General features: G+C 40.5%; 1 protein-coding gene across 1 annotated transcript in view; it reads right to left on the bottom strand.

The window, feature by feature from the left end:
* The window catches only part of CCDC146 (coiled-coil domain containing 146), a 116,916-nt gene that overhangs the window by 18,454 nt on the left and 75,654 nt on the right, over nucleotides 1–22,808 (bottom strand). The window contains exons 3-9 of the mRNA XM_047094770.1: nucleotides 22,197–22,279; nucleotides 18,798–19,007; nucleotides 13,331–13,388; nucleotides 11,028–11,204; nucleotides 9,079–9,152; nucleotides 7,919–8,146; nucleotides 6,880–7,066 (exon numbers count right to left, since the gene is read on the bottom strand). Coding sequence (XP_046950726.1) covers nucleotides 6,880–7,066; nucleotides 7,919–8,146; nucleotides 9,079–9,152; nucleotides 11,028–11,204; nucleotides 13,331–13,388; nucleotides 18,798–19,007; nucleotides 22,197–22,279 — 1,017 coding nt within the window. The remainder of the gene's footprint in view (nucleotides 1–6,879; nucleotides 7,067–7,918; nucleotides 8,147–9,078; nucleotides 9,153–11,027; nucleotides 11,205–13,330; nucleotides 13,389–18,797; nucleotides 19,008–22,196; nucleotides 22,280–22,808) is intronic.

The following is a 22,808-nucleotide window of genomic DNA, read 5'->3' as shown; positions in this document are numbered from 1 at the left end:
TAAAACCACTATTTAGACAAGAAAGAAATCTTCAATGTCATGTAGTCAACTCCACTGTGTACCTTTTGCAAATGGTGGGCAAATTATTATGCTGAATATTCTTTATGAAGTCATGGTAAATTAAAATATGAAAACCTGCCAAAAATCTATAATTCAGGAATTGCAAATACTTCTCCTTCATTTGGAAATAAATCTTGCTAATAATAGCTGCTAACAATTATAGAGCATTGACAATGTGTCAGGAGAGGTTCTTAGTGCTTATGTGTATGGTCATATTTAATCCTCACAATAAACCCTATGAGGTAGATAATATTATTCTCTCTAATTGTACAGATGAAGAGAAGGAGGAACAAAGACATTTAAGCAACTTGCCTCAGTGATACAGGTGCAAACCCAGGAGGATAGACTCAGAGTTCATGAATCTAACACTGTATGATCATGAATCTAACACTGCTTCACTAACTCATAACTCAGCACTTTGGAAACAGGCATGTTCAAGTGATATTTATCATACTTATAAAATATAAATGTGTTTATGAAATCTTATAGATTAAAAAAATTGGAGGGGCGCCTGGGTGGCGCAGTCGGTTAAGCGTCCGACTTCAGCCAGGTCACGATCTCGCGGTCCGTGAGTTCGAGCCCCGCGTCGGGCTCTGGGCTGATGGCTCAGAGCCTGGAGCCTGTTTCCGGTTCTGTGTCTCCCTCTCTCTCTGCCCCTCCCCCATTCATGCTCTGTCTCTCTCTGTCCCAAAAATAAATAAAAATAAAACGTTGAAAAAAAAAATTGGAGCCATTTAGGGGCACCTGGGTGTCTCAGTCGGTTAAGGTACGACTTTTGATTTTAGCTCAGGTCCCAATCTTGTGGTTTGTGGGATCGAGCCCCATGTTAGACTCTGTGCTGACAGTGTGGAGCCTGCTTGGGATTTTCTCTCTCCCTCTCTTTCTGTTCCTCCCCTGCTCGTGCACATGCACTCTCTCTCTAAATAAATAAACTTAAAAGAAAATAGGAACCATTTATTAATCTAGTAAGAATACTTGGCTACTCAATATGTAGTAATTTGATGAGTAGCTGGAAAAAAGTTCTTACCCAAAAGAAAAGCCTCTTACATTTTTTTGTTGATACCTGAAATTCCACCATTACATTTCTATTGTATTGGCTTGTGCTTTTGTCCTCTGCTAAAGAATTTCAGGAGAAAGTAACATTTCATTCTATCAGTTTTTGCTGCCTTTTAGGAATGAAATTGTCAGATTCTTTATGATGGAGAAGAAAGCAGAGAGGAGGAGGGGGACACACAACAGCTTCCGGGGAAACACCATCCAAACACAGGAAGGGTTATCTTCGGGTGCTGACAGCATACTTGAGTTAGAGCAGGTTTAGAGTCAGACTTTTATACCAAAAGCACATGACTCCAACCTGATAGTTTATTTCCTATGTGACAGCTCACACTTCTAGGCACTAAGGTGGAATATTGGCTAAAATCTGTACCAAGAGGGAAAGATCATGCTGTTTAGTGATTTAACAGTGTCTTTCTGAGATTTGTGTTGCTCTCTTAAAATAACTAAGTCTTTGGATGTCCCCAAATCCATGAACTTGTGTATCTTCAGTAGCACCTTCTGACCCCCCAATGCCCAAGATGTCCTGCTTCCATCCTACCATGGAGAGCTAGCTACTGAGGAGCACACCCTGGATTAGAAAGACGAGACATGGTCTTGTGAAATCCATATAACAATACACAGAATTTGTGATTTTGAGGAGCAGGTAAATGCTATATCAGGTCAGGAAAGGGACAGCTCAAAGTAGACTTGAATAATCAGGGAAGATTTTATGGACGAGTTAAGAAGTCAGATGGGAAGAGTTTGATTTCTCCTTCTGGAAAGTAGAGTTATTTCTTTCAGAGGAAGGCCAGCAAGTGTCCCAGTTCCTGTGTACTTCTCTGCCATAGGTGCCCAGAAGCAGGCTACTCCAAATGCTTGGCTCCCAAGTGTAGACAAATCTGTGTATGAATGCTAGCTGGGATGAAGAAACCTTACAAGGTCTTTTCAGAAGATATGATGAGGGCACACTCACTAGCTTCTCTTGTCAATTAAAGCCCCTAAAAAACTTTCCTGGTTTCAGGTCTCAGACATTTAGGTTACAAATGTCTGTGTGTTTTGAATTACAAACAATACTGCAATGAATTGTATTTATTTTTGGATTCTGGCTAGCTGCTTCTCTGATACTTTTCTTAAGTCTCCATAAACCTAACCCTCAAGTTTGAGACAGGAATTAAGGATGCTTGGTTTGTGGGAGAAGTATCAGGGTGGGCCATTGGTAGCTTAGCCAATATCCACCCTCTTCTTTGACCTTACTAATAAAACCCCAGTTTTGTTCATAGCTGCAATGTATCCTGGATTCCTTAGACTCTTTTGTAGCTGGGGGTGACCAGGATATGCCAGTGAAATGTAAATGGAAGTCTGCTGGATGGGACCCCTGGGACAGTGATTGTTTTCCTGCTAAAAACACCACTTCAACCAAGCGAGCTGCCATATGCCTTTTATTCTCTGCCCTTCCCCATGTTTGTTTGATCTTATGCCTAAAGGTGGAATGGCTGTCTTGTGACCTTCAAAACAAAATATACACATTAAGGGTGACAGAAAAAAGAGCTAAGAGGATCTTGGGCCTACCTCTGGACTTTTTATTATGTGAATGAAACAATCCCTTATTTAGTTAAGTCACTATAATTGAGTTTCTGTTACTTCTGGCAGCCAAATGGATTCTAGCTATATTCTAGTTATGTACTAATACTGGGGTGACGAGATATTTACCACTACATTTGAGCCTCAGATTGCATATATCAGCAGGTTTTGTAAGCTTATTTATTTTAGTTCTATGTTTGGGTTTTTATAGAGTAGCATTTCACACTTAGAAAAAAAATGTGTTCATTGTAACCAAACAAAACAAAGTGTTTAAAGTAAGAAATTAAACACCTGCTCCCTACTTTTCCTTCAAATACTACTCCCCACAAGTCATGGTTAATAGTTTAGTGTCTGTTCTTCCAGACATTTTCAGTGCATGAACAAACATCAGTAACCTTCATAAAAGTTAAGAAGTTAGACATGATTCTGTTGCAGTAAACATCCCAATTATTTGATATCAAAAGAACCTCAGTTTCTTTAAAGCTTTGATATTTTCCTAAAATATTTCAAACTTTCACGAGGTTTGTGACTTGAATTTCTGGAGTCTCTACAGTCAAAAGCAATAGGAGAATCAAACAACTCTCTCTAGGGGGAAAATGAAGTCTGAAGAGTAGCGGGAACTCTTCATACTTACCTTTTATCTCCTTCCTTTTTGGACTGTGTGCAAGGCTGAAATGTTCACTCAGTCTGGGAGTGACTATTTTCAAGTGCTGCCAGCCAGCGTAGGACTGTGGCCAGGCTAATTATAAGCCATGAGGTCAAAGAGGAACATAGTCTCTCATGGAAACAAACTGCGCTAGGGCAAAACCAGATTTTTCTCAAAACCAACGAAGGAAGAAGATTTTATTTTATTTTTTAATGTTTATTTATTTTTAAGAGAGAAAGAGAGAGACCAAGTGAGAGCAACAGAGGGGCAGAGAGAGAGGAAGACACAGAATCCAAAGCATGCTCCAGGCTCTGAGCTGTCAGCACAGAGCCCAACGTGGGGCTCGAACTCAGGGACCATGAGATTGTGTACCGAGTACCGAGCCGAAGTCGGACACTTAACCTACTGAGCCACCCAGGCGCCCCAAGAGGATTTTTTTTTTTTAATTTTTTTTTTCAACGTTTTTTATTTATTTTTGGGACAGAGAGAGACAGAGCATGAACGGGGGAGGGGCAGAGAGAGAGGGAGACACAGAATCGGAAACAGGCTCCAGGCTCCGAGCCATCAGCCCAGAGCCCGACGCGGGGCTCGAACTCACGGACCGCGAGATCGTGACCTGGCTGAAGTCGGACGCTTAACCGACTGCGCCACCCAGGCGCCCCGCCCCAAGAGGATTTTAAAATACGTTTTCATTTCTGTTCATTTTATATTCAGTGGGTGCTATTTTGTGAATTTAATAGCTAGAGGTGTCCTACTATAAAAAGCTTTTATTTATTAAAATATGAACAATGTGTGAGCATTCTATTGCAATCTCCCCTTTGGTCAAGGCCATTCCTTATATATATTTGTGTCCAGCCAGATTAACCTGTAGTGGCAAGCCTTATCATCAGAAATAGCTCCCAACTAGCTTTATTGTGCCTTACTCTTAAATATAAGGAGATAGCACAGAGTCTGTGTTTGCCCAAAGTTCCAACTTAACCATCATAATGTGCTAGGACCTGGGCTAAGATGGAATAGCTTGTAGTAGACCAATGCTCCTAACAAGAATAACTTGAAAAGTTGGATTAAAAAAGTATGTTTGAAGGTGTAAGAGTTGCAAAGGCAAACAGAGTTGAAGTCTTCAAAGGTTCTACCTAGCACTGTCTGGAAAGTAGCAAATTATTACTTTATATGGACTCTAATTAAAATCAAGGATGAATGTTGTAATCTTTAGGCTAATGGATGGGAGGAGAATGCAGAACTAACTAAAGCATATCTAAAATGGGGGAAATAGGGGGCGCCTGGGTGGCGCAGTCGGTTAAGCGTCCGACTTCAGCCAGGTCACGATCTCACGGTCCATGAGTTCGAGCCCCGCGTCAGGCTCTGGGCTGATGGCTCGGAGCCTGGAGCCTGTTTCCGATTCTGTGTCTCCCTCTCTCTCTGCCCCTCCCCCGTTCATGCTCTGTCTCTCTCTGTCCCAAAAATAAATAAACGTTGAAAAAAAAAAATTAAAATGGGGGAAATAGGACAATTGAAAGTAGAAGTAGAACAGCTCATTTTTTTTTTGATTCATCCAAAAGAAAGATATATAGGAGGGAAAATGGAACATAAAAGAAATGGGACAAAGAGAAAGCAATAGTAATATGGTGGGCAAAAGCCCAAGTAGATCCATACTTACATGAAATGTTTTTGGACTGAATACAAGAACTAAAAGGTAAAAGTTTTCAGACCAGATATTAAAAAGTATGTGCTGCATATAAAGGACATCTAAGTAAGGACACAGAAAGAGTAAGAGTAAATGGATGGAAAAGGAAATAACAGGCAAAATCTAACCAAAAAAAGCTATTATAACTTATAATGTCCTAATATCAAAGGCAAAAAGCATTTCTAAAGAGATTTCATAGTGATAAAAAGAATTAATCTACTTGCTAGAACTGTAATAAAAATATTAGAAGTATATGAGAAACAATAAAAAAATTAAACAATTTAAAAAAAAGTATATGAGAAACATAAATAACTGTTCTCTTTGTTTTGCAAAAGTGTAAAAAGCATATTTTGCCCCACTGAGATAGAGAAAAAAAAAAAAAAAAAGGTTTGTGAATGCCATTTGTAACACTCCTAACCCTAACCAGTTTTGTCCACACCTTGCTAAAGATTAGCGTTTCAGTCAGAATAAGTTAGGTTATGCTACAGAAATAAACAATCCCCAACTATCATGGCTCCAAACCATGAAGTCTTATTTTTTGCTCTGACAAAGCCTATGGACAGTCAAGATGATTGTTCAAGACCACAATTTTTAAAAAAAAATTTTTAATGTTTATTTTTGAGAGAAAGAGACAGAGCATGAGCAGGGAAGGGGCAGAGAGAGTGAGAGAGAGAGAGAGAGAGTCACAGAACCCAAAGGAGGCTCCAGGCTCCGAGCTGCCAGCACAGAGCCCAATGTGGGGCTCAAACCCACGAACTGCAAGATCATGACCTGAGCTGAAGTCGGACACTTAACTGACTGAGCCACCCAGGCACCTGAGTCCAAGACCACTATTGGCTGAGCCTTTGGACTGCTTCCATTTTACAGCACTTATGTATCATCATGTACTTCCACAACTGCTGTAGGAGAGGAAAAAAGCTAGAGGGTCTCACACGGGCAATCAGATATTCCGGGCTGGAAGTGACATGTGTCCCTTCCATCCACAATCTATTGGCCAGAACTAGTCATGTGACTCTGTTCAACTGCAGGGAAGTATACACTTCCCACATGCCCAGAAGGAGAGGAGAATTAGGTATAGCTTAGGATCAGTAGTGTCTAGCAGAGTTGGAAACTCCTGTTTAAATTTCTGAGGTCATGAACCTCCTTATGGCCACAGAGCATGACAATACTGAAAAGAATGGGTATGGTTTTTATACACCCGGCTGCTTCACCTCAGAGACTGCTCTCTTTTCCACCAAAGGATGCATCCTGCTCAAGGACCTACTGCCTTTCAGAAGTGCTTGTTCAATTAGTAGAGGCTGCTGATGGAGGAGAGTGCAGAGGCAACAAGACCAAACACCCTCACTTGGGAGCACAGAGATAGTGAGAAGATACCAGCTATCCTGAGCATCCTCTGACTGGAGTACATCATTGGTACTGCTCAGAAGTAGCCAGGTAGCCTGCCACTGGGTTCTGTTGGACCCTGGCTAGTTGGAGGTGCAGGCTGACTGACAAACTTTGATCTAGTCCCTGACTATTGCAGTCTGCAGTGACACCACGCTGGATCTGACTCTTTCAACTGGTATAGACAGTGGTCCACTTGGTCCTACTCTGTAGTGAAGCCTTGAGCTCTTCCAGACCTGGATGGCCTCACTGCTTCCCCTGGCCAAGCTGATGCCTGATTCAAATAAGACACGTCTCTAGCCTTGGGTTAGCAAAAAGAGATCGAAAAACGTTAAGACAGAGCCTCTGTGATAGGTTTGATGCAGTTTTAAAATTAGCATTCTCTGTTTTCCATTTCTTTATTGGTAACAAAAACAACTTTTTAAGATATCTTTACTTCAAAAAGATGGCACAGATCTTGAAAAATCAAAAAGTGGTGCACAGCACCCACCTCTAATAGAAGCCTTTGATGTAGCGCTTGAGTTTGAGTGAGCGCATCGCAGGACACTTTCAAGAGTAGCTCCATCTTTCTTAAATTTCGAAAATCTCGTTCTTTTTCTCTTTGCTTACGAGAAAGTTCATCATGGTAGTTCTGCTTGTCAATGAGACAGTTTCGTAAATTGAGATCCAAGATTCCTCTGTTCCAGGAAAAGAGAGAAAATGAAAGTGATTTGTCATCAACTGCCCTTCATGCTTCTCAAGACAGCATACTCAGCATATTCATACAGAACTATCCTCGTATGAGAATCCAACGTTAAATCATGCTAAAAGCAACTTTATTTGTAAGTTGGTATCATTTAGAGTCCCAGGCTAATTAAAAAAAAACCCAAATGGAGGGAACCCGGGTGGCACCCCACTAAGCGTCTGACTTCAACTCAGGTCATGATCTCATGGTTCGGGAGTTCGAGCCCCCACAGCTTCGGGCTCTGTGCTGACAGCTCAGAGACTGGAGCCTGCTTCGGATTCTGCCTCCCTCTCTCTCTGCCCCTGCCCCACTCACTCTCTCTCAAAAATAAATAAACATAAAAATATTTTTAAAAATAGCAGCTCAGCAGAGACAGAGGGTTCCCAGTTTCCCTAAAATTTTATTTACAAATAGGAATTAACACCTTCCCAAGGAATTGCGTGGACTACAAAATTATACCCATTAGGAAAAAGTCATGATTACCTGAGGAATACCATTCATATGTAGGAAAGATCCCACAACTATAGCATACTCCAGTGATATACTTTTCAGAGGCACATTTCAAAAACTTACAATAATATAAACATTGTGTCCTTGAGATTTGATCACAAGAAATTGAGGAAAATGATGAGTAAACAATGGGGAAAAATACTGGGAAATACTTTATTTTTTAATAAAGGTAAAAATCTATTCAAAATTCTATAACCTATTTATTGAATCAACATAAATGTGTTTGAGATTATGTTTTGAATCCTTAAGTAGAAACTGAAGACAAATTTAGATGACAGACACACATAAATATAACCTTTCAGTCAGTGAAGTTGCTTCATTCTCTCTGGTCAATTCCGACAGCTTGACCAATTGGTTATATTCTCGTTCTTTTATTTCAAGTAAGGCTCGTTTGCCTTCAACTTCCTTTATTACATCCTCCTTCTCTTCCATTATGGAATTAATTTTGGTTTCAACTTTCTTTAGGAAGTCATTTAGCTCTTCGAATTCATATTCTAAGACAATTTTTTTCTTTTCCATTTCTCTGTGGGTGGTACATACATACAGATATAGTTACATACATACATGCATATGTGTGTGTATACACACACACACACACACACACACACACACACACACACACACACGTTTGCCTTATTTCGAGCTCATGCTGTCTCTGCCTATTTTTACTACCTGAAGAGGCGATAGAAGAGCAAGTGGTGAACTCAGAAGTGGGATGAAGATCACAGATGAGCGGGACTTAGGGGTGTCTCCACTGAGTGCCAGTGAGGGCAGTGATTTGTCCAGCCTCCTCACTTCCTCCTTGGCTCCCCACTACACCACCTTCTGGGATCTACCCTCTCCCTGACCAGCCTTCTTGAACTGACCTGAATCTCTCAATTTTGGTGGTCGTGACAAGGTGGCTTTTAGAACTGTTACTAATGCCTGCTTTTTTCTTTCTCCTTACCAGAGCAATCAAATGGTTTCTCCAGAATTTTTGTTTCTTCATTTATCTTTATTTTTTTGAGCTCCTCTAAACCTTAAGAACTCCCTCCATGATTTCTGCCTCCAAAATTGTCTGAATGTTTGGGGGTGTTCCCCAGGTGATTAGATGATAAAGTAGAGTTACTGTCATCTGGGCTTTAGGCTTCTGGCTGGCTGACACACCATAAAATTCTACACATTAAAATTCCAATAATTTATCTTTTGCACAGCTCTGTTAACATCTGTAGGGACACTCCATACAGATTCAATTTATAAATTGGAAAGAGACATAAATAAATGTTATGAATGTTAGTAATATGCTGCCTTACTTTCTTTTAATGAACTTGATACACACAACTGAGGCAAGGCTAAATGCAGATATTTCAAAGGTTGTAATAGTAATTTGATGTGTTCAATGGCTAATATTCTCGTTTTAGTGAGCATACACTAACTTAGGGCTGGGAGGGCTTAAAAAATAATATTAAGTCATACACTTTTTTGCGTGTTGTTTTTTCTATCTCTTTTCCAATTTGTACAGGAACAGCTTGATGGTGGACCACTTCATCCTAGTAAAGAAAAGGAATGTTACATTATGTAATTTTAGACCAGAGTTAAATAGAAAAGAAGTACAATGTGTAGAATTCTTATCTTCCCTCTACTGTCTAGGGTGCTTTAATTATTTCATTTAATACTCACAGTGACCTTACAAGACATGGTTTGTAACCAGTTTAAAGAGGAGGTAGCTGAGTGTAACGAATACTGTCTGTTCCCTTTATGGATGTCCACCCATCTTTCCGGGTTTGCGGGGGTTGGCTCATGCCTGTTTTCCTCTCCATAGGATCGCCACTGGCTCAGCAGACCTGTCTTCTCAAGGGATAGGGAACGCAGGGAAGGGGGCAGCTCTCTGTGACCAATGACTAATTGATGTGGTGATACCACGGCCCATCCTCCCTGCCTCTGGGTGGAATTCACGGTCTAGAGATTCCCACAGGATCAGGTTGAGACCAGTATTTTCCTGAAAACACATTTTGGCCTAGTTTCTTCCCCAACTTTCCTGACATTCCTATCAGATTCCCCTTAGAGACCTCCCTCAATGAGTATTTGTCTGAATACTAGAAACTCTGCTTCTAGGGAACCCTAAGACTTGTGCTAAGAAAGCTTAAATAATTTCCCCAAAGTCACGCAGCTAGGAAGTGGTAAGGCCGAGATCAAAAGCTAATTTTGGCTAGTACCACTTTTCACTATGCCCTGTGGATTCACAGAAGGTTCAATTTTAGCCTCAAGCCACTTATGTACAGGGCAGGCATTATGAAACAGCCCTTCCTGCCCAAGGATCACACTGGACTGTGGTGCCTGGGGTAATACATGCATGGAGGTTGAACACATCATGGCAGTGAAGTGAATTTATCCCGGGGATCTCGCTCAGTCCAGGGGCAGGTCCAAATTTTGTAAGGCTAAGACTCTTATGATTTGTCAGGGGGCCTAAGATAAAGAGTAAAGAATTATAAATGCTAAATAGGTACAGGGCCTTGGAAGAGGTTCATGCAAGTGAGGGGCCTGAAGCTTTAGCTTTGTAAGGCTCCTTGTAAATCTGTCTCTGCTGAGGTACTATGTTCCAGGTAGCAGCTGGGCACGTCGTGTTTGACTGCTCTAAGACCCTCAAGGAAAAAGTGGTCAAAGTGAATCATAATTGTCATTTAAGCCAATGAGTCTCAGATGTTGTTTCTAAACCAACTCTAGGGGTGTCTGGGTGTCTCAGTAGGTTAAGTGTCTCACTCTTGATTTTGACTCAGGTCATGATCTCACCATTCATGGGATCAAGCCCCACATTGGGCTTTGCACTGACAGCGCCAAGCCTGCTTGGGATTCTCTCTTCTTCCCTCTCTTTCTGCCCCTCCCCCACTCACGCATGCTCTCTCTCTCAAAAATAAATAAACTGTTAAAAAGGTAAAATAATTCTAGGTTATTTAAATTGTTTTGAGAGTTATGTATTTTTCAAAATAAAATGAATTTTAATTATTTCCTAAAACATAAATGCATAAACAAAGTCTTAGTCACATTCATGGGGAGGAGAAAGTAAAGTGAAATCACACAGATAAGGGTAAAGTTATACAAATATATGCAAGAGGTTAGGACATTTGGTTGCCCTTCAAAGAAGTCACTGTGTTTGTGACATCCAATTCTAATGTAGAAAAAAATTCTTAGTGAGGTCTTTTCCCTGGGCCAGGGCTCCAAGTTGGAGAGATCCTGTCAAACACTCTTAAAATTTTTGGGGAATTCCCAGGGCCCAGGTTTAGTTTGATTAGATCAGTCAAAATGCTGAATATTTCAGTTTGTGTGATGCTACCCCTCTTTGTCAAACCTGTGTAGTTAATCTTGATAACCATGCATTTTTATGTCCACAGAGGAACAATGTTTAAATATTTATGTAAGTAACACACCTTTAGGTTGACCTGATATTCCAACAGTTCTTCTAGTTCCTTCTGCTCCTTCAGTAATTGCTTTTGCTTAGATGCCAAATCTTCCCGTAAATTTTTAATTTCTAATTTCTTCTGCATTGTTTCCTTACGTAATTCTTCAGTGCTTTCTCTCAATATTCTCATCTTCTTCTCCATTTCCTTAAAAGTCAGGAAAATTATCAGGTTATATAGAGCCTGAGCAAGTATCTGTCTACCTAAAAATCAAATTAAAAATAATTTTACTCACCATTTTGATTATATTTGTTTTGAGTTTCACAAATGACTTCTTCCAAAGTTAGATACAAAAATGACTTCTGACATCTTCAATCAAGGCATGACAGTTGTACTTCATGTATTAAACACTTTACATTAGATTCAAACTCTTTTTTTTTTTTTTTTACTAGTGGCTCCTTTCTATCCTGTATTTTATTTTATTTATTTTTTTTAAGATTTTATTTTAATCTCTACACCCAACATGGGACTCAAACTCACAACCCCCAGATAAAGAGTCACATGCTCTTCCAACTGAGTTAGTCCGGTGCCCCTCTGTCCTATATTTTCAATGTGTCCTTTTTCTGAGTTAATTTTTATTTCATACCAAAAAAGCATGAGTGAAAATTTCCAGCCCATTTTCTAGTAGCTTTGTGATTTGACATCAGATGCAAACCATCTTTGACTATTGGGCTTCTGGTTCACCTGAATCCCACATGAGAATTAAAGACTGAGGAGTTCATATTTGGAAAACCCAACCCTTTGTGCTCCTTAATCCCCCTCTTTCTAACCCATTCATATTCTCCCCAAAGGCCTCTTTGTTCCCTTGCCTGATTATTTGGGGAGTGTTTGACTTATGGGAGAGAAGCCTTGTACTCAGAAAATCTACACATTATTAATGACTGAGCGAATGGATCCATTTAGCCTGCTCTGGGTTTTCTACATATCTCCACCCTCCAATGCTGATGAGAGAGGGTAAAATTGGTGATCCTATGGTCTGGAACTAAAATCCAAAATTCTTTTTCCCATAAAATCTGTGTGTAAATGATAGGTAGGTACTTATATAATAACGTATATTTTATATGCTATATATGTATATGTACGTATCTATACTCATACATATACACACACGTATAAAAAAGTAGTATTTTACTCTATGACAAACAGGTTTTTTTGCTTTGGAATGAAAACACCAACAACATGCTTCTGAAATATAACCATTCAGAAGGGGGTAACAGTGCAGAATGTAGTGACATTTCTCTTTACTTTGTGTGATAGATCACAAAAAATGTGATCTCACAAAAATGGACTCCCAATTCCTCCTGTTCCTATAGATATTTGTCATTCTTCTCATTAAGAAGTAGAGCTTAGAGGAGCCTGGGTGGCTCAGTCATATAAGCATCCAACTTCAGCTCAGGTCATGATCTCATGGTTAGTGAGTTGGAGCCCTGCTCAGGCTGTGTGCTGACAGCTCAGGGCCCGGAGCCTGTTTAGGATTCTTCCTTTCTCTCTCTCTCTCTGGCTCTTACTGTCTTTCTCTCAAAAATAAATAAACATTAAAAAAAAAAAAAAAAGTAGAGCCCGTTTCTCTATCCCTTGATTCTAGACTCAGCCATGTGACTTGCTTTGACCAATGACGGATTACAAAAGCAGAGGCTTGAAAGGTCTTATGCTTTGGGGGTCTGCCATCACTTGAGTCTGTTTTTTTTTTTTTTGAGGCCAGAAACCCTTCCACTACTATGTGACTGGTGACATGTGATCTTAGACCAGCTAGCCTGCCAACTGGCTGACAGATGAATGAAGCCATCTTGGACCACCCAGCCCCAACTGAACCAGCTCAGACCAGGAAACCTCTGTGTAAAATAAGAAATGTTGGCTGTTTTAGGCCACTAAGTTTTGGGGCAGTTTGTTATGCAGGAATGGATACGTGGTACATCTCCTTTATAAAAATGTCTTATAGTAAGCTTGAGATGTTCAAGAAGCTCTGAGGGTAATAACTATGCAAAAATAATGTTTTTAAGTGCTAACCACAGACACCCCCCCTTTTTATTTCTAAAAACAAAGCAGATATTGTCCAACTAAACACAGCCTATATTAGATGCCAAATAGCTAAGCCTGTAATAGGCATCACTATGTTTATTCCAGAAGTTATTCCTTTCAGCATTGTCCATAGTTAAGACTTTTGGATCTTTCAAATGTCCCAGGGTATGGTTGTTGTGATAAACATTAATATTTATCAAAAGGGATATTTGAATCCAGTTGTATTTACAAACCGTAGACCATCTAAGACTTACTCCTGGCTTAGGTATCTTCTCAAATTCCTTTATTATGAGGTTTTTTTCTTCTGTTAAGCTGTTAAAAAAAAAACAAATTTGACAAAGTACAAAAGAGTAAGCTATTTCTGCAGTAATAACTTTCTATTTTCTCTTAGAACGCACTTCCTGTGTTTGTTTGCCAGGGAACCTGGTGTCCGTTCTTTACGATGGCTTCAGTGACTCCCGGTTAGGTGCTTCCTCCCCAGTCCTCCCACAACACTGCGTATACCAACCCATTAGAACAGTTATATTATCGCATTATAGCTACTTGGTAACAGGCCCTTCCCCACTAGACTCTGACTCCTTCCAGGCAGGCTCTGGGTCTTTTCTTTTCTTTTTTTTTTTTTTTTATACTACTGGCAATGAACCAGTGCCTGCCTGGATTACTGCAATAACTTCCACAAGCTCCATTAAATAAGCAGATCTCACGAGCCAGTAGATCTGGGAAGTTGGAGCAAAACATGCACACCAGCTTTTATTTTTATGAATTTTTATTTGCAATAATGTAAATTAAGGTTAGTGTAATAAGTACGTACCACATGGAATTTAATGTAGGTTAGCTGGGACACAAGTTGAAGTTGAACTTTCAGAGTTTTGAATACTTAGGCCTTTGCTGTTAGAGCTTGCATACACATTGACAATATTTAACTTCCAACCTATTGATCCTACACCTCACGCAGGCTGCCACTAGGGGGTGGTAGTGTGCTGTCATATTTTGATTGTAAAGGCCACCTTAGCGTCCCTGAGTTGGAAAAATGGTGACTTGAAGCTCTCCCACAAGATAAGACTCACAGTCTTTCCTTTAAGTAAATATAAAATAATATATTTTTTAAAGAAACATAAGATGGCTAATTCTTTAGGACATTTTAAACTAATTATGTCTCTATCATGTGTTTTTTATTAAGAAAAACTGACTTTCCCTTTAAGAGATGCGTATTTTTCTATTTATAAAGAAGTCTATCATTCATAATCCCATCCCATCACAGTTGATCATTTTCATTTTCCTTGTATATTTTAATTAAATTATATAAAATGTGTATATATGATTGAATCCATTTTTACCTAACATGTAATTAAAGTAGCTTCCCAACTGCAAAACAGTCTTTGTAATTAGTAATTTAATAGTTAGTTTCAAGGTTTCCTAGTGGGTGAGTGTAGCATAATAAAACAATCCCAAACATTGTCTATTTTTTACTGAACTTATGTCAGGTAATTTACATGCATTTCTAAACTTCAGAACTTACTACATAGGTATTATCTTCATTGTACAAATGAAGAAAACTGAGGAGTTAAGCACCTTTTCCAAAGTCACACAATCAAAACTAAACTGACATTCAAACCTAGAAATTGAGCTCTGACTCCACGGTGCTTTTCAGTATCAAGCTGCCTGCCTGTGGAAGACATTATTATTTGAATATTCCACTATTTTTAGAATTTAGATTGCTTTCAGTTTTTTACTCTTAAAAGTAATCATGTAATAAATATTCTTGTGCATTAATGTCTTTTTTCCCCTCCTCTGGATTCTCCTTTTTGCATGGCATTACTGAGATAAAGAAAAAATACTTTTGTGCCTCTTGATATATATCAACTTCTAACCTTTTAAACTGACATCAACTTTAAATCTGTCTGACATTTTCAGCTTTCCTGACTAAGGGGTGCTTCAGTGTCAGAGCTACTCAGGATTTATTTCTTTTCTGCAGCAATAGTGTCCTAACTGAAACCATGTCCTCAAAGGTTTTTAATTTTAAGGACTTGGGAGTGAAGAGACAACGCAGGAAACCCTGTGTGTGGCCATGTGCAAGAGATATCTTTCACTATCAGTAGTAGAACCAGTCTGAATCAGTGGAAGTTGCAAGAGGTAGATTTTTGAACCAATACAAACCATAAACATCTAAAAATCAGGCTGTCCAAAGCTGGAACGGGCTGCTGTGGGAGGCTGTGCGCTCCCGTCAGAAGGTGTTTAAGCACAGACTGGTGATCACTGACAGAAGACTCGGGTGGATTCTAACCTTGTAGTCAGGGCTGAGAACTACTTTCGGAGCCAACAGTTCTTAAAACTCTGACATTTCTCAGAAGTATGCTGGGATCTTGTAAAAACTGCAAATGCTGCCTTGGGTGAGAAGGCTTGGAATCATTAGTTTTAAGGTTGGATCTGCCTTTCAACCAAGTTTCTCAGGTCCTTCTCTTTTAGATATGAAGACCACACCCTGCAAAACCTGTTCTAAGCTCATTCTGCTCTTGGTTGCCACAAGGAGAGCAGGAAAGATTTAAAAAGTGTTTAGGAAGTGAAATCTATTCCAGCGGTGAATTTTTCCTTACTACTAATCCTAATGACCTGTGTGCCCCTGTGTCGTAGCTAACATTCCAGAATTCCAGATGCTTTGCTAAAATAATCCCTCTGTTCCTTTCTTGCTGCATCTATTTGTTTCTTGGTTCCAACTTTGCTGTTTTTTACTATTGGACTAAGAATGGCAAACGGCTACCAAGCCCGGATTACACCACAGGGATGGCAGGGACCAGCTTGGAATAATGAGCAGTCACTAAGGCCAGGGTCACATTGGGATAGCCCTGCACGTGAACAGCATGAGTGCCCCCACTCTCCATGTCCCTACCTGTGACAGACAGCAATAACTCGCCATGGCCTTGTTTCCCCACCTGGCCAAGACTTGTCAGAATGCATCAGATTTAGTATCAGAGACACAATTTACTTGCTGTCCAAATCTGAGGAGTTATTAGAAAGCAGGGAAGCCCCAAAAGGTAACAAAGTGAAGGCAAGGAAATGGTTGACAAGGATATTGGAAAATCTTTTCAGAGGCTGTTTTTAGAAAGATAATAACTTCTACTTTGTTTCAACATAAGTTCTCAGGGTGCCTGGGTGGCTCAGTCAGTTAAGCGTCAGTCTGACTCTCAAGTTCATGATCTCACAGTTGGTGGGATTGAACCCTGAGCCTGGCTCAGCATTGCATTGCAGGCAGCCTGGAGCCTGTTTGGGATTCTCAATCCCAGTCTCTCTGCCCCTCCCCCACATGTGTACACACTCTCTCTCTCTCAAAATAAATAAATATATATTTAAAAAAATTTTTGAGTTCTCAATAGTATTTAAAAACTTCATTATTTATAATATTAATTGAGCTTACTTAAGGTTACATATCCTTTTTTAAAAAAAATATTTACTTATTTTTGAGAGAACACAAGTGGGGGAGGGGCAGAGAGAGAGGGAGACACAGAATCAGAAGCAGGCTCCAGGCTCCATCCTGTCAGCACAGAGCCCGACATGGGGCTCAAACCCACGAATTGTGAGATCATGACCTGAACTGAAGTCGGATGCTCAACCAACCGAGCCACCCAGGTGCTCCAGGGGTTGCAAATTCTTTCCTAAACTGCATATTCAAGAGGTCAATGAGTATTAATCTCATAACTGAAACTATGGTAATAGATTTAATTGTAACTTACCATTAGCAGTTATTAAATAGAGTTTATATTATGTGACAGCATAAGAAAAGTCAACCAAATTATAGAGTAAAATTTTATTCTCTAGAGCATTTGAACAATAAATTATTCTTCATAGCTGCCAGTGATTCAGAAGTTCCTAAAGATATTGGGGTGGAGGGGTGTTACTTATTAGAGCTTCTATTATTTAGACCCTGAATAAAATGAGTTTGTTGTACTGATCTGAAAAATATCATCTGTGTATTTGAATGAATGGTTTTCTCTCACTGGCTTAGTTTCTTTATTTTTAGGTGGGGATGAAAATATCTACTTTTTTCCTGGGGAGAGAGTGTTGAGTGAATTTGTTTCTATACAGTGTGATATGAAATATGTTAAAGCCAATGAAATACGCAGCCTATATAATTCTTTCCTGGTATTCCTTTGGGAATCACCATTACTTTTATGAAAATAAGTTTGTTAATAACTTGAGATGTGAGGAAGTCTGCTCAAGCTCAAAGTATTATGCATTGCAAATCCAAAAACAATACACACTAAACATTTCTGCAAATGTGAGTCCTGAATATTCTTGTTCACTGTAGGTCACTATGCACGGTTCCCTCCCTATCCCAGGCAACTCAGTGAACAATTTGCCTGTCTATACCTAAAAGGCAAGAGTTCTGGTTGTTGCTGGGTTTTTTCCTTGGCAGGAATACTTGGAAATTTTAAACAATTTAAATATCAACTGACTTATGTTCCCTTTACCCTTTCATGGAAATGTCAAGCATTCTTATTTTCAATACTAATGAACAACCACCAATTGTTTTAATTTCATTATTTTCTCAACTGAAAGAGTGCTTACAGAGCACAGAAATAGCTAGCCTTTCTTTTTATAGATCTCAGTGTGAGCCTGAAACAAGTTTAGATTGAAAGACAAAAGAGAACTCAGATTTTTTTTTTTTGCCCTGAATGTAATTCTCCTGATGAAGCTAGCCTTCTTCAGCCCCCCAGTTGAAAAGATAGGACCCAAAGAGAAGATTTCAAAACCCAGGGCTTACAGAGTCCTCAGGAAGTCACTTAAATAATTTGCTTAACTCTCGGTAGCAATGAATTATATTCGCTCTGTCGGAGATCTACTGAGATTCTTAAAATTAGCCAGAGGAAAGTTCTGCCACCTTAAAAGGTAACAAATCCTAGGAGCGATTATTTGGCTTTCTCTTCAGTGCCCAGGCACAGCATCCAGCATACCACAGCACAAAGCGTGGACTATACTCATTTTGAAATTCAATCTAAATAGTGTGATTTGCTGAACAAACTCTTCCACTGACTTGCTACTCCCTCCACAGGAGGAATGTTAGAGATTCTGGAAATACTATTTGCCTTTCTAGCAGTACCTTTCTATGTTAGTTCACTGAATGACATACTCTAGATCTGGATAAGTAAATGTGTCTTCCAAAAGGATAGTACTGTCTTTCTTGATCCTGAGGGATAGTTCAGGAGAACAAGGTTGAACAAGTGGTCTGTGTTCGTGTATTAGAAAAATATAGTGAGCTAGATGTAACCCTCAGCTCACACAGGTTTGTCTGCAAAGTACATGTGGGGCGTCCGCCGTGCAGCCATGTGGTCTGGTCCTGCCGAAATGATACTGGGCTACCATCAGGGCCAGAGAGGGCGAGAGTGTGTGCCAGGTCTTTGTTCCATGTAGTGTACTCTTTGGCTGCAACTTCCAAAGCTTATGACTTTCCGGACACAAGGAAACACAGTAGAGATCTCCTCCATGAACACGTCTCCCTGTCACTTGAGCCTTTTTCTATAAGTTGTGTTACCTTCTTGTTCAGGGATGGCCTGTTCTAGGCAATCAAGGAAAGAGCTAGGCTTGTAATCATCTTAACATTGCCATCTTACACTCAGTGTGCCTAAAGTTCCTTCCTAATTTAGTTTAATTTTTATCATTTTATTTATGTGGAAAGAGCTTTCCTCAAGCGTGTCTTCAGTGTGCTTGAGAGAATTGTGCACTTACCTATTTAATCTGTACTGATTATGGAACTCTCTTTCCTTCACTGCATTATATTCATTTTGATACTTGAGAAGTTGTTCTCTCATTTTAGAGACCTCAGTGGTGAATGCCTCAGGAAAATTATCAGCTTGCTGCAGGTGAAATTGCTGCTGTTGTATTTGCTTGGTGAAACGTTTGGCATCCTGGAGCAGCTGGACCTCTGACTCCTGTGTGCTGGGAGCCATGAAACAGAGATTGGAATAATGAGAAAGGTGTACTTTTAACATCCATAGGATCTCCTGTAGAGATCTAGCAAGGAGAGGAGGGAGCGTGTCCACACAGCTCCTGGTTCCTTCCGTTCCTCAGTACAATTCAATTCAGTGTTAAGTTTGTGCCAAGTATTACAGTAGGTACTAGAGGTGAATGGAACTCACAATCTAGGAAGGGGAACAGATGGAATAGGAAGCTGGAGTACCAGCTGACAAGTACTACCACTATTGTGTAGATCAAAATGGTGGGAGAGACAGAGAAAGCACTGAGTTGGATGGGAATATGGTATTTTTATTGGGCTTTGAAGAACAATCATGACTTCCCGGACTGGCAGGGGGTGGGGGTGGGGTTGATAATAAGAGAGTGGGTCCTCCCTTTAACTGCCTCAGCAATGCTGGCTCTAATTCTTGAATTCTCCTGACCTGACTGTAGGGAAATTTCTTCCTCCTTAATGAACTAAGAAACAATAAAGTTTTCTAATGACACTTTACTAAGAAACTGGGAAGAAAAATTTTCCTAAAAAATTATGGGCATAAACTCCCTTACAGGTTTCTGATCCTATCTTCAATGTCTGGCTAGAGCCAGATTTAAATGTCACAGTTGAGGGGGATCCCCTATCTAGGTCTTGTTGCTATATAGGAAAAAAGGTTAAATATCTGGCAAGAAGCAGATTTGAATGGACACAGAAACTGGACTTGGTGAAAGCTTCTAAAACTCATTCATCTGTGCTGCAAGCTGGCCCCAGCTGTAGCCTTACCAGCAGACTTGATTCATGTTTCCCAAAAACCCAGCTGCCTCACATTAGCTACCTCTCCTGTTTGGAAGCAAGACAGGGCTGGTGCCATTTCTGGTTTTAAAGTCAGCACACCTCTTTGGTGCACACCCCAGCAAGGACCCTTGCCGGGAGAAATCTTCAGGTTTCTCCTCATTTGCAGAGATGCCCAATGACTTGACAAAGGCTGTCTCAACTGAAGTTGTCTGCTCCACCCATTTCCCCTAGTGTTAATATGTCATTTGCTCAATAACATCCAGTGAGACATTTACTGGGACATACTATGCCCCAGGCACTATGTTAGGTACCAAATACCAACACAGCTATGGTGGTAACACATATGATTTTTGTTAACAGAAGTTGGAGTTTTTTCTTACAATTTGGTTTCCTTGCATGTTAATATACTTGGTAAATCCAAAGTGGCCTGATCTTCAACTGTGGAATTGTGAATGATTGTTGGCTTGTGCCACGGTGCCTGATTTCCCCCAGAAAGAAAGTGGACAAGGTGGTTAGGGTTCCAGCCAGAACACAAATGGTAATTCGCCTACATGGACTTAGACTATGTGCCAGCATAAGAGAACTGAACAACTTTTATAACGTGGTTCCTATGCAAAATTCATTCAGCTTCAGTTCAGCATTTCCAGGCTCTATATGCCCTGTCACAGCCCCAGCAGCAAGAGTGGAGAGTTGGCGTCTTCGTGCTTTTCTCGCCCCCCAGGCGGGAAGAGTGGGAGAGGGTGGTGGGTGTTTGTAATCACAAGAGAGGGAACTAAAGGGTCAAGAGGAGGTAAAATGTGGGTAGCAGAAGGGAAGTAATGGTTTTGCAACACAACCTGGAACTAGGAAGAAATAACCAAGGCCATAGTCTTGGTCCTACATGGCCGTCTGTCGCTGGGGCCCGGGCAAGGAGGAAGCTGAATCAGCACCCCACAAGGCTCTCTGGGCTGGGCTCTAGACTAGAGCTATCTGGAGGGTGAGAAGTGTTGCTGTAGGACTCGTATTGGCAAAGAGTCTTGAAGGGATGTTCTGAGAACTGCATGGATTTCCACCCCCCCCCCCCACTTAAGCAGTGTGAAGTATGTTGAAAAAGATTACCCAGACTTTCCATCTAAATCCTCCAAGTTCGTGTATCTTGAGAATTATGTGTCTACGCTGCCAGTTGGGGCCAATTGTGGGAAATGATGGGATAAGGGTGAAGAGTTAGCTTGAGGCTGGCACAGAGGAGGAGGAGGAGGAGGAGGAGGAGGAGGAGGAAGAGGAGAAGCCAGAGCTGGGGGGTTGTTAGGAACCTGGATGGAGTGAAAGTGAAGGGTGCATAGAGATGGAGCTCTGCTCTTCTCCTGCTGCTTCACTTTTCCCTCATGCTCCCTTCCTGAAAGTAGTCAAATGACTTTGGGCAGGAAAAGAAGTAGAGCTAATGTTTGCAGATTGGGGGACAGGATGGATGGGGAATGACAGGAGGGAGTTTCTATCCATTGCTGCCTCTCCTTGGCTTTTGATGAAGACCCTATGCCAGGTTATGAGGCAGGAGGTTATGGAGAAAAGGAAGAACGAGGCTGGGGAGTAGTAAGGAGTAGCAGCAGAACAGGATTTCCCTTCTTTCTTCACTCTCCTTCCCTCTTGATTCCCACTGGCTGATAGCAGGTGCTTAGGAAACTTTGTGGAATTGTCCTGTGGAAGCATATTCTTACATGCTGTTGATTGTGACTAAGATTAGGAGAGTAGCCTAGGGTAGAAGGAAGAGGTGAGAAAACTGAAGCCTCAGCAGATGTAGCCTGGGGTTGTGCTAGTGCATGAAGGGAGGTGGGGAGCATGGAATGCTGTAGGAGTGTCCTGTAGTAGATAATGTCAGTGCCCCACCAAATCCCCTTGGCCCACTCTGGGGTCACCTGTAGCTTTGGTGGACAGTTACCGTACATCCCGACAGACCTGTGTGCCTCTGCCTGAGAGCTTTGTCTAGCCATAGCAACTTACTTGGCTTCTCAAAAGGCATGCTAGAAGTGCGGGGGGCTCCTCTCCCTAGGAGTAATCTTTGATCAACGATGGATGGAAATTAGTGGACAAATATCCCAGTTTCCTTACCCTTCGGTGGGAGAGTTCCGAGGTGTGTTCTACACACTCAGAGGGTCCTCAGTGAGACTGAGCACCAGTTGGCCACAGTGTTAACCTGCACATTAACACACCCTGGCTGGATTCCTCTCTTCCCCATCTCACTTCCCCATTCTCCCACGATAATTTCCGGTATCACTTCTCAAACTACTTGAACTCAAATTTTTGCCTCAAGGCTTGCTTTTGGGAGAATAAAAAACAAAATAGATCCCATCACAAAAAAAGAAATATAAATATGATAAAAGATGTCTCCACGTCTGCAAATAGCATACCTTATCACGGTATCATGTAGCAAGGTGTACTTCGCTTTTAACTCTGCCATTCGGGTTCCAGGAAGTTTTCCCATAGCATGTAACTAACAAAGAGAACACAAGACCACGATTAGCCATCACACTCCTTATGCTTAAAGCAGAGATAAAATAGATATATGGATATCTTATAAGATCTTTCCAGTCGACATTAGAGAGGAAACACACCAGGCAGGGTGGTATATTACAAAAATGCTGGGTGTTTGCAGAAAATAATTCTAGTTCTATTCTGCCTCCAGTAAGCTCTGCGTTCCTGAGCAAGGCTCTTACCTCTCTAGACTATGATTTCTCCATCTGTAAATTGAGGGAAGGAATTGAGTTAAGTTCTTCCAATTCTAAGAAAACATATTTCTAGTTTTAGCAAACAGCCTGAATAGTATAGATGTTAAGTTAAAAACTTACAACAATTTGTAAGTTGAGATAACTAATAAATTATTTATTAGTAATAGCTGAGCGTCTATTACAAGCAAGTGTTATATTTCAGTTATTTCAAAGATGTTTTGTGAAGTAGGGATGAATCGCCATTTTAAGCTAATGTTTGGAAAGTTAAGTGATTTGTGTCAAAGTTACAGAGCT

This window comes from Lynx rufus, unplaced genomic scaffold (assembly GCF_022079265.1).
Source record: "Lynx rufus isolate CCGP_SWC_20201006 ecotype Redwood Valley unplaced genomic scaffold, mLynRuf1.p SCAF_4, whole genome shotgun sequence".
Taxonomy (NCBI): domain Eukaryota; kingdom Metazoa; phylum Chordata; class Mammalia; order Carnivora; family Felidae; genus Lynx; species Lynx rufus.
The sequence above is the reverse complement of the archived record's forward strand: the minus strand, read 5'-3'. Positions and strand labels throughout refer to the sequence as shown.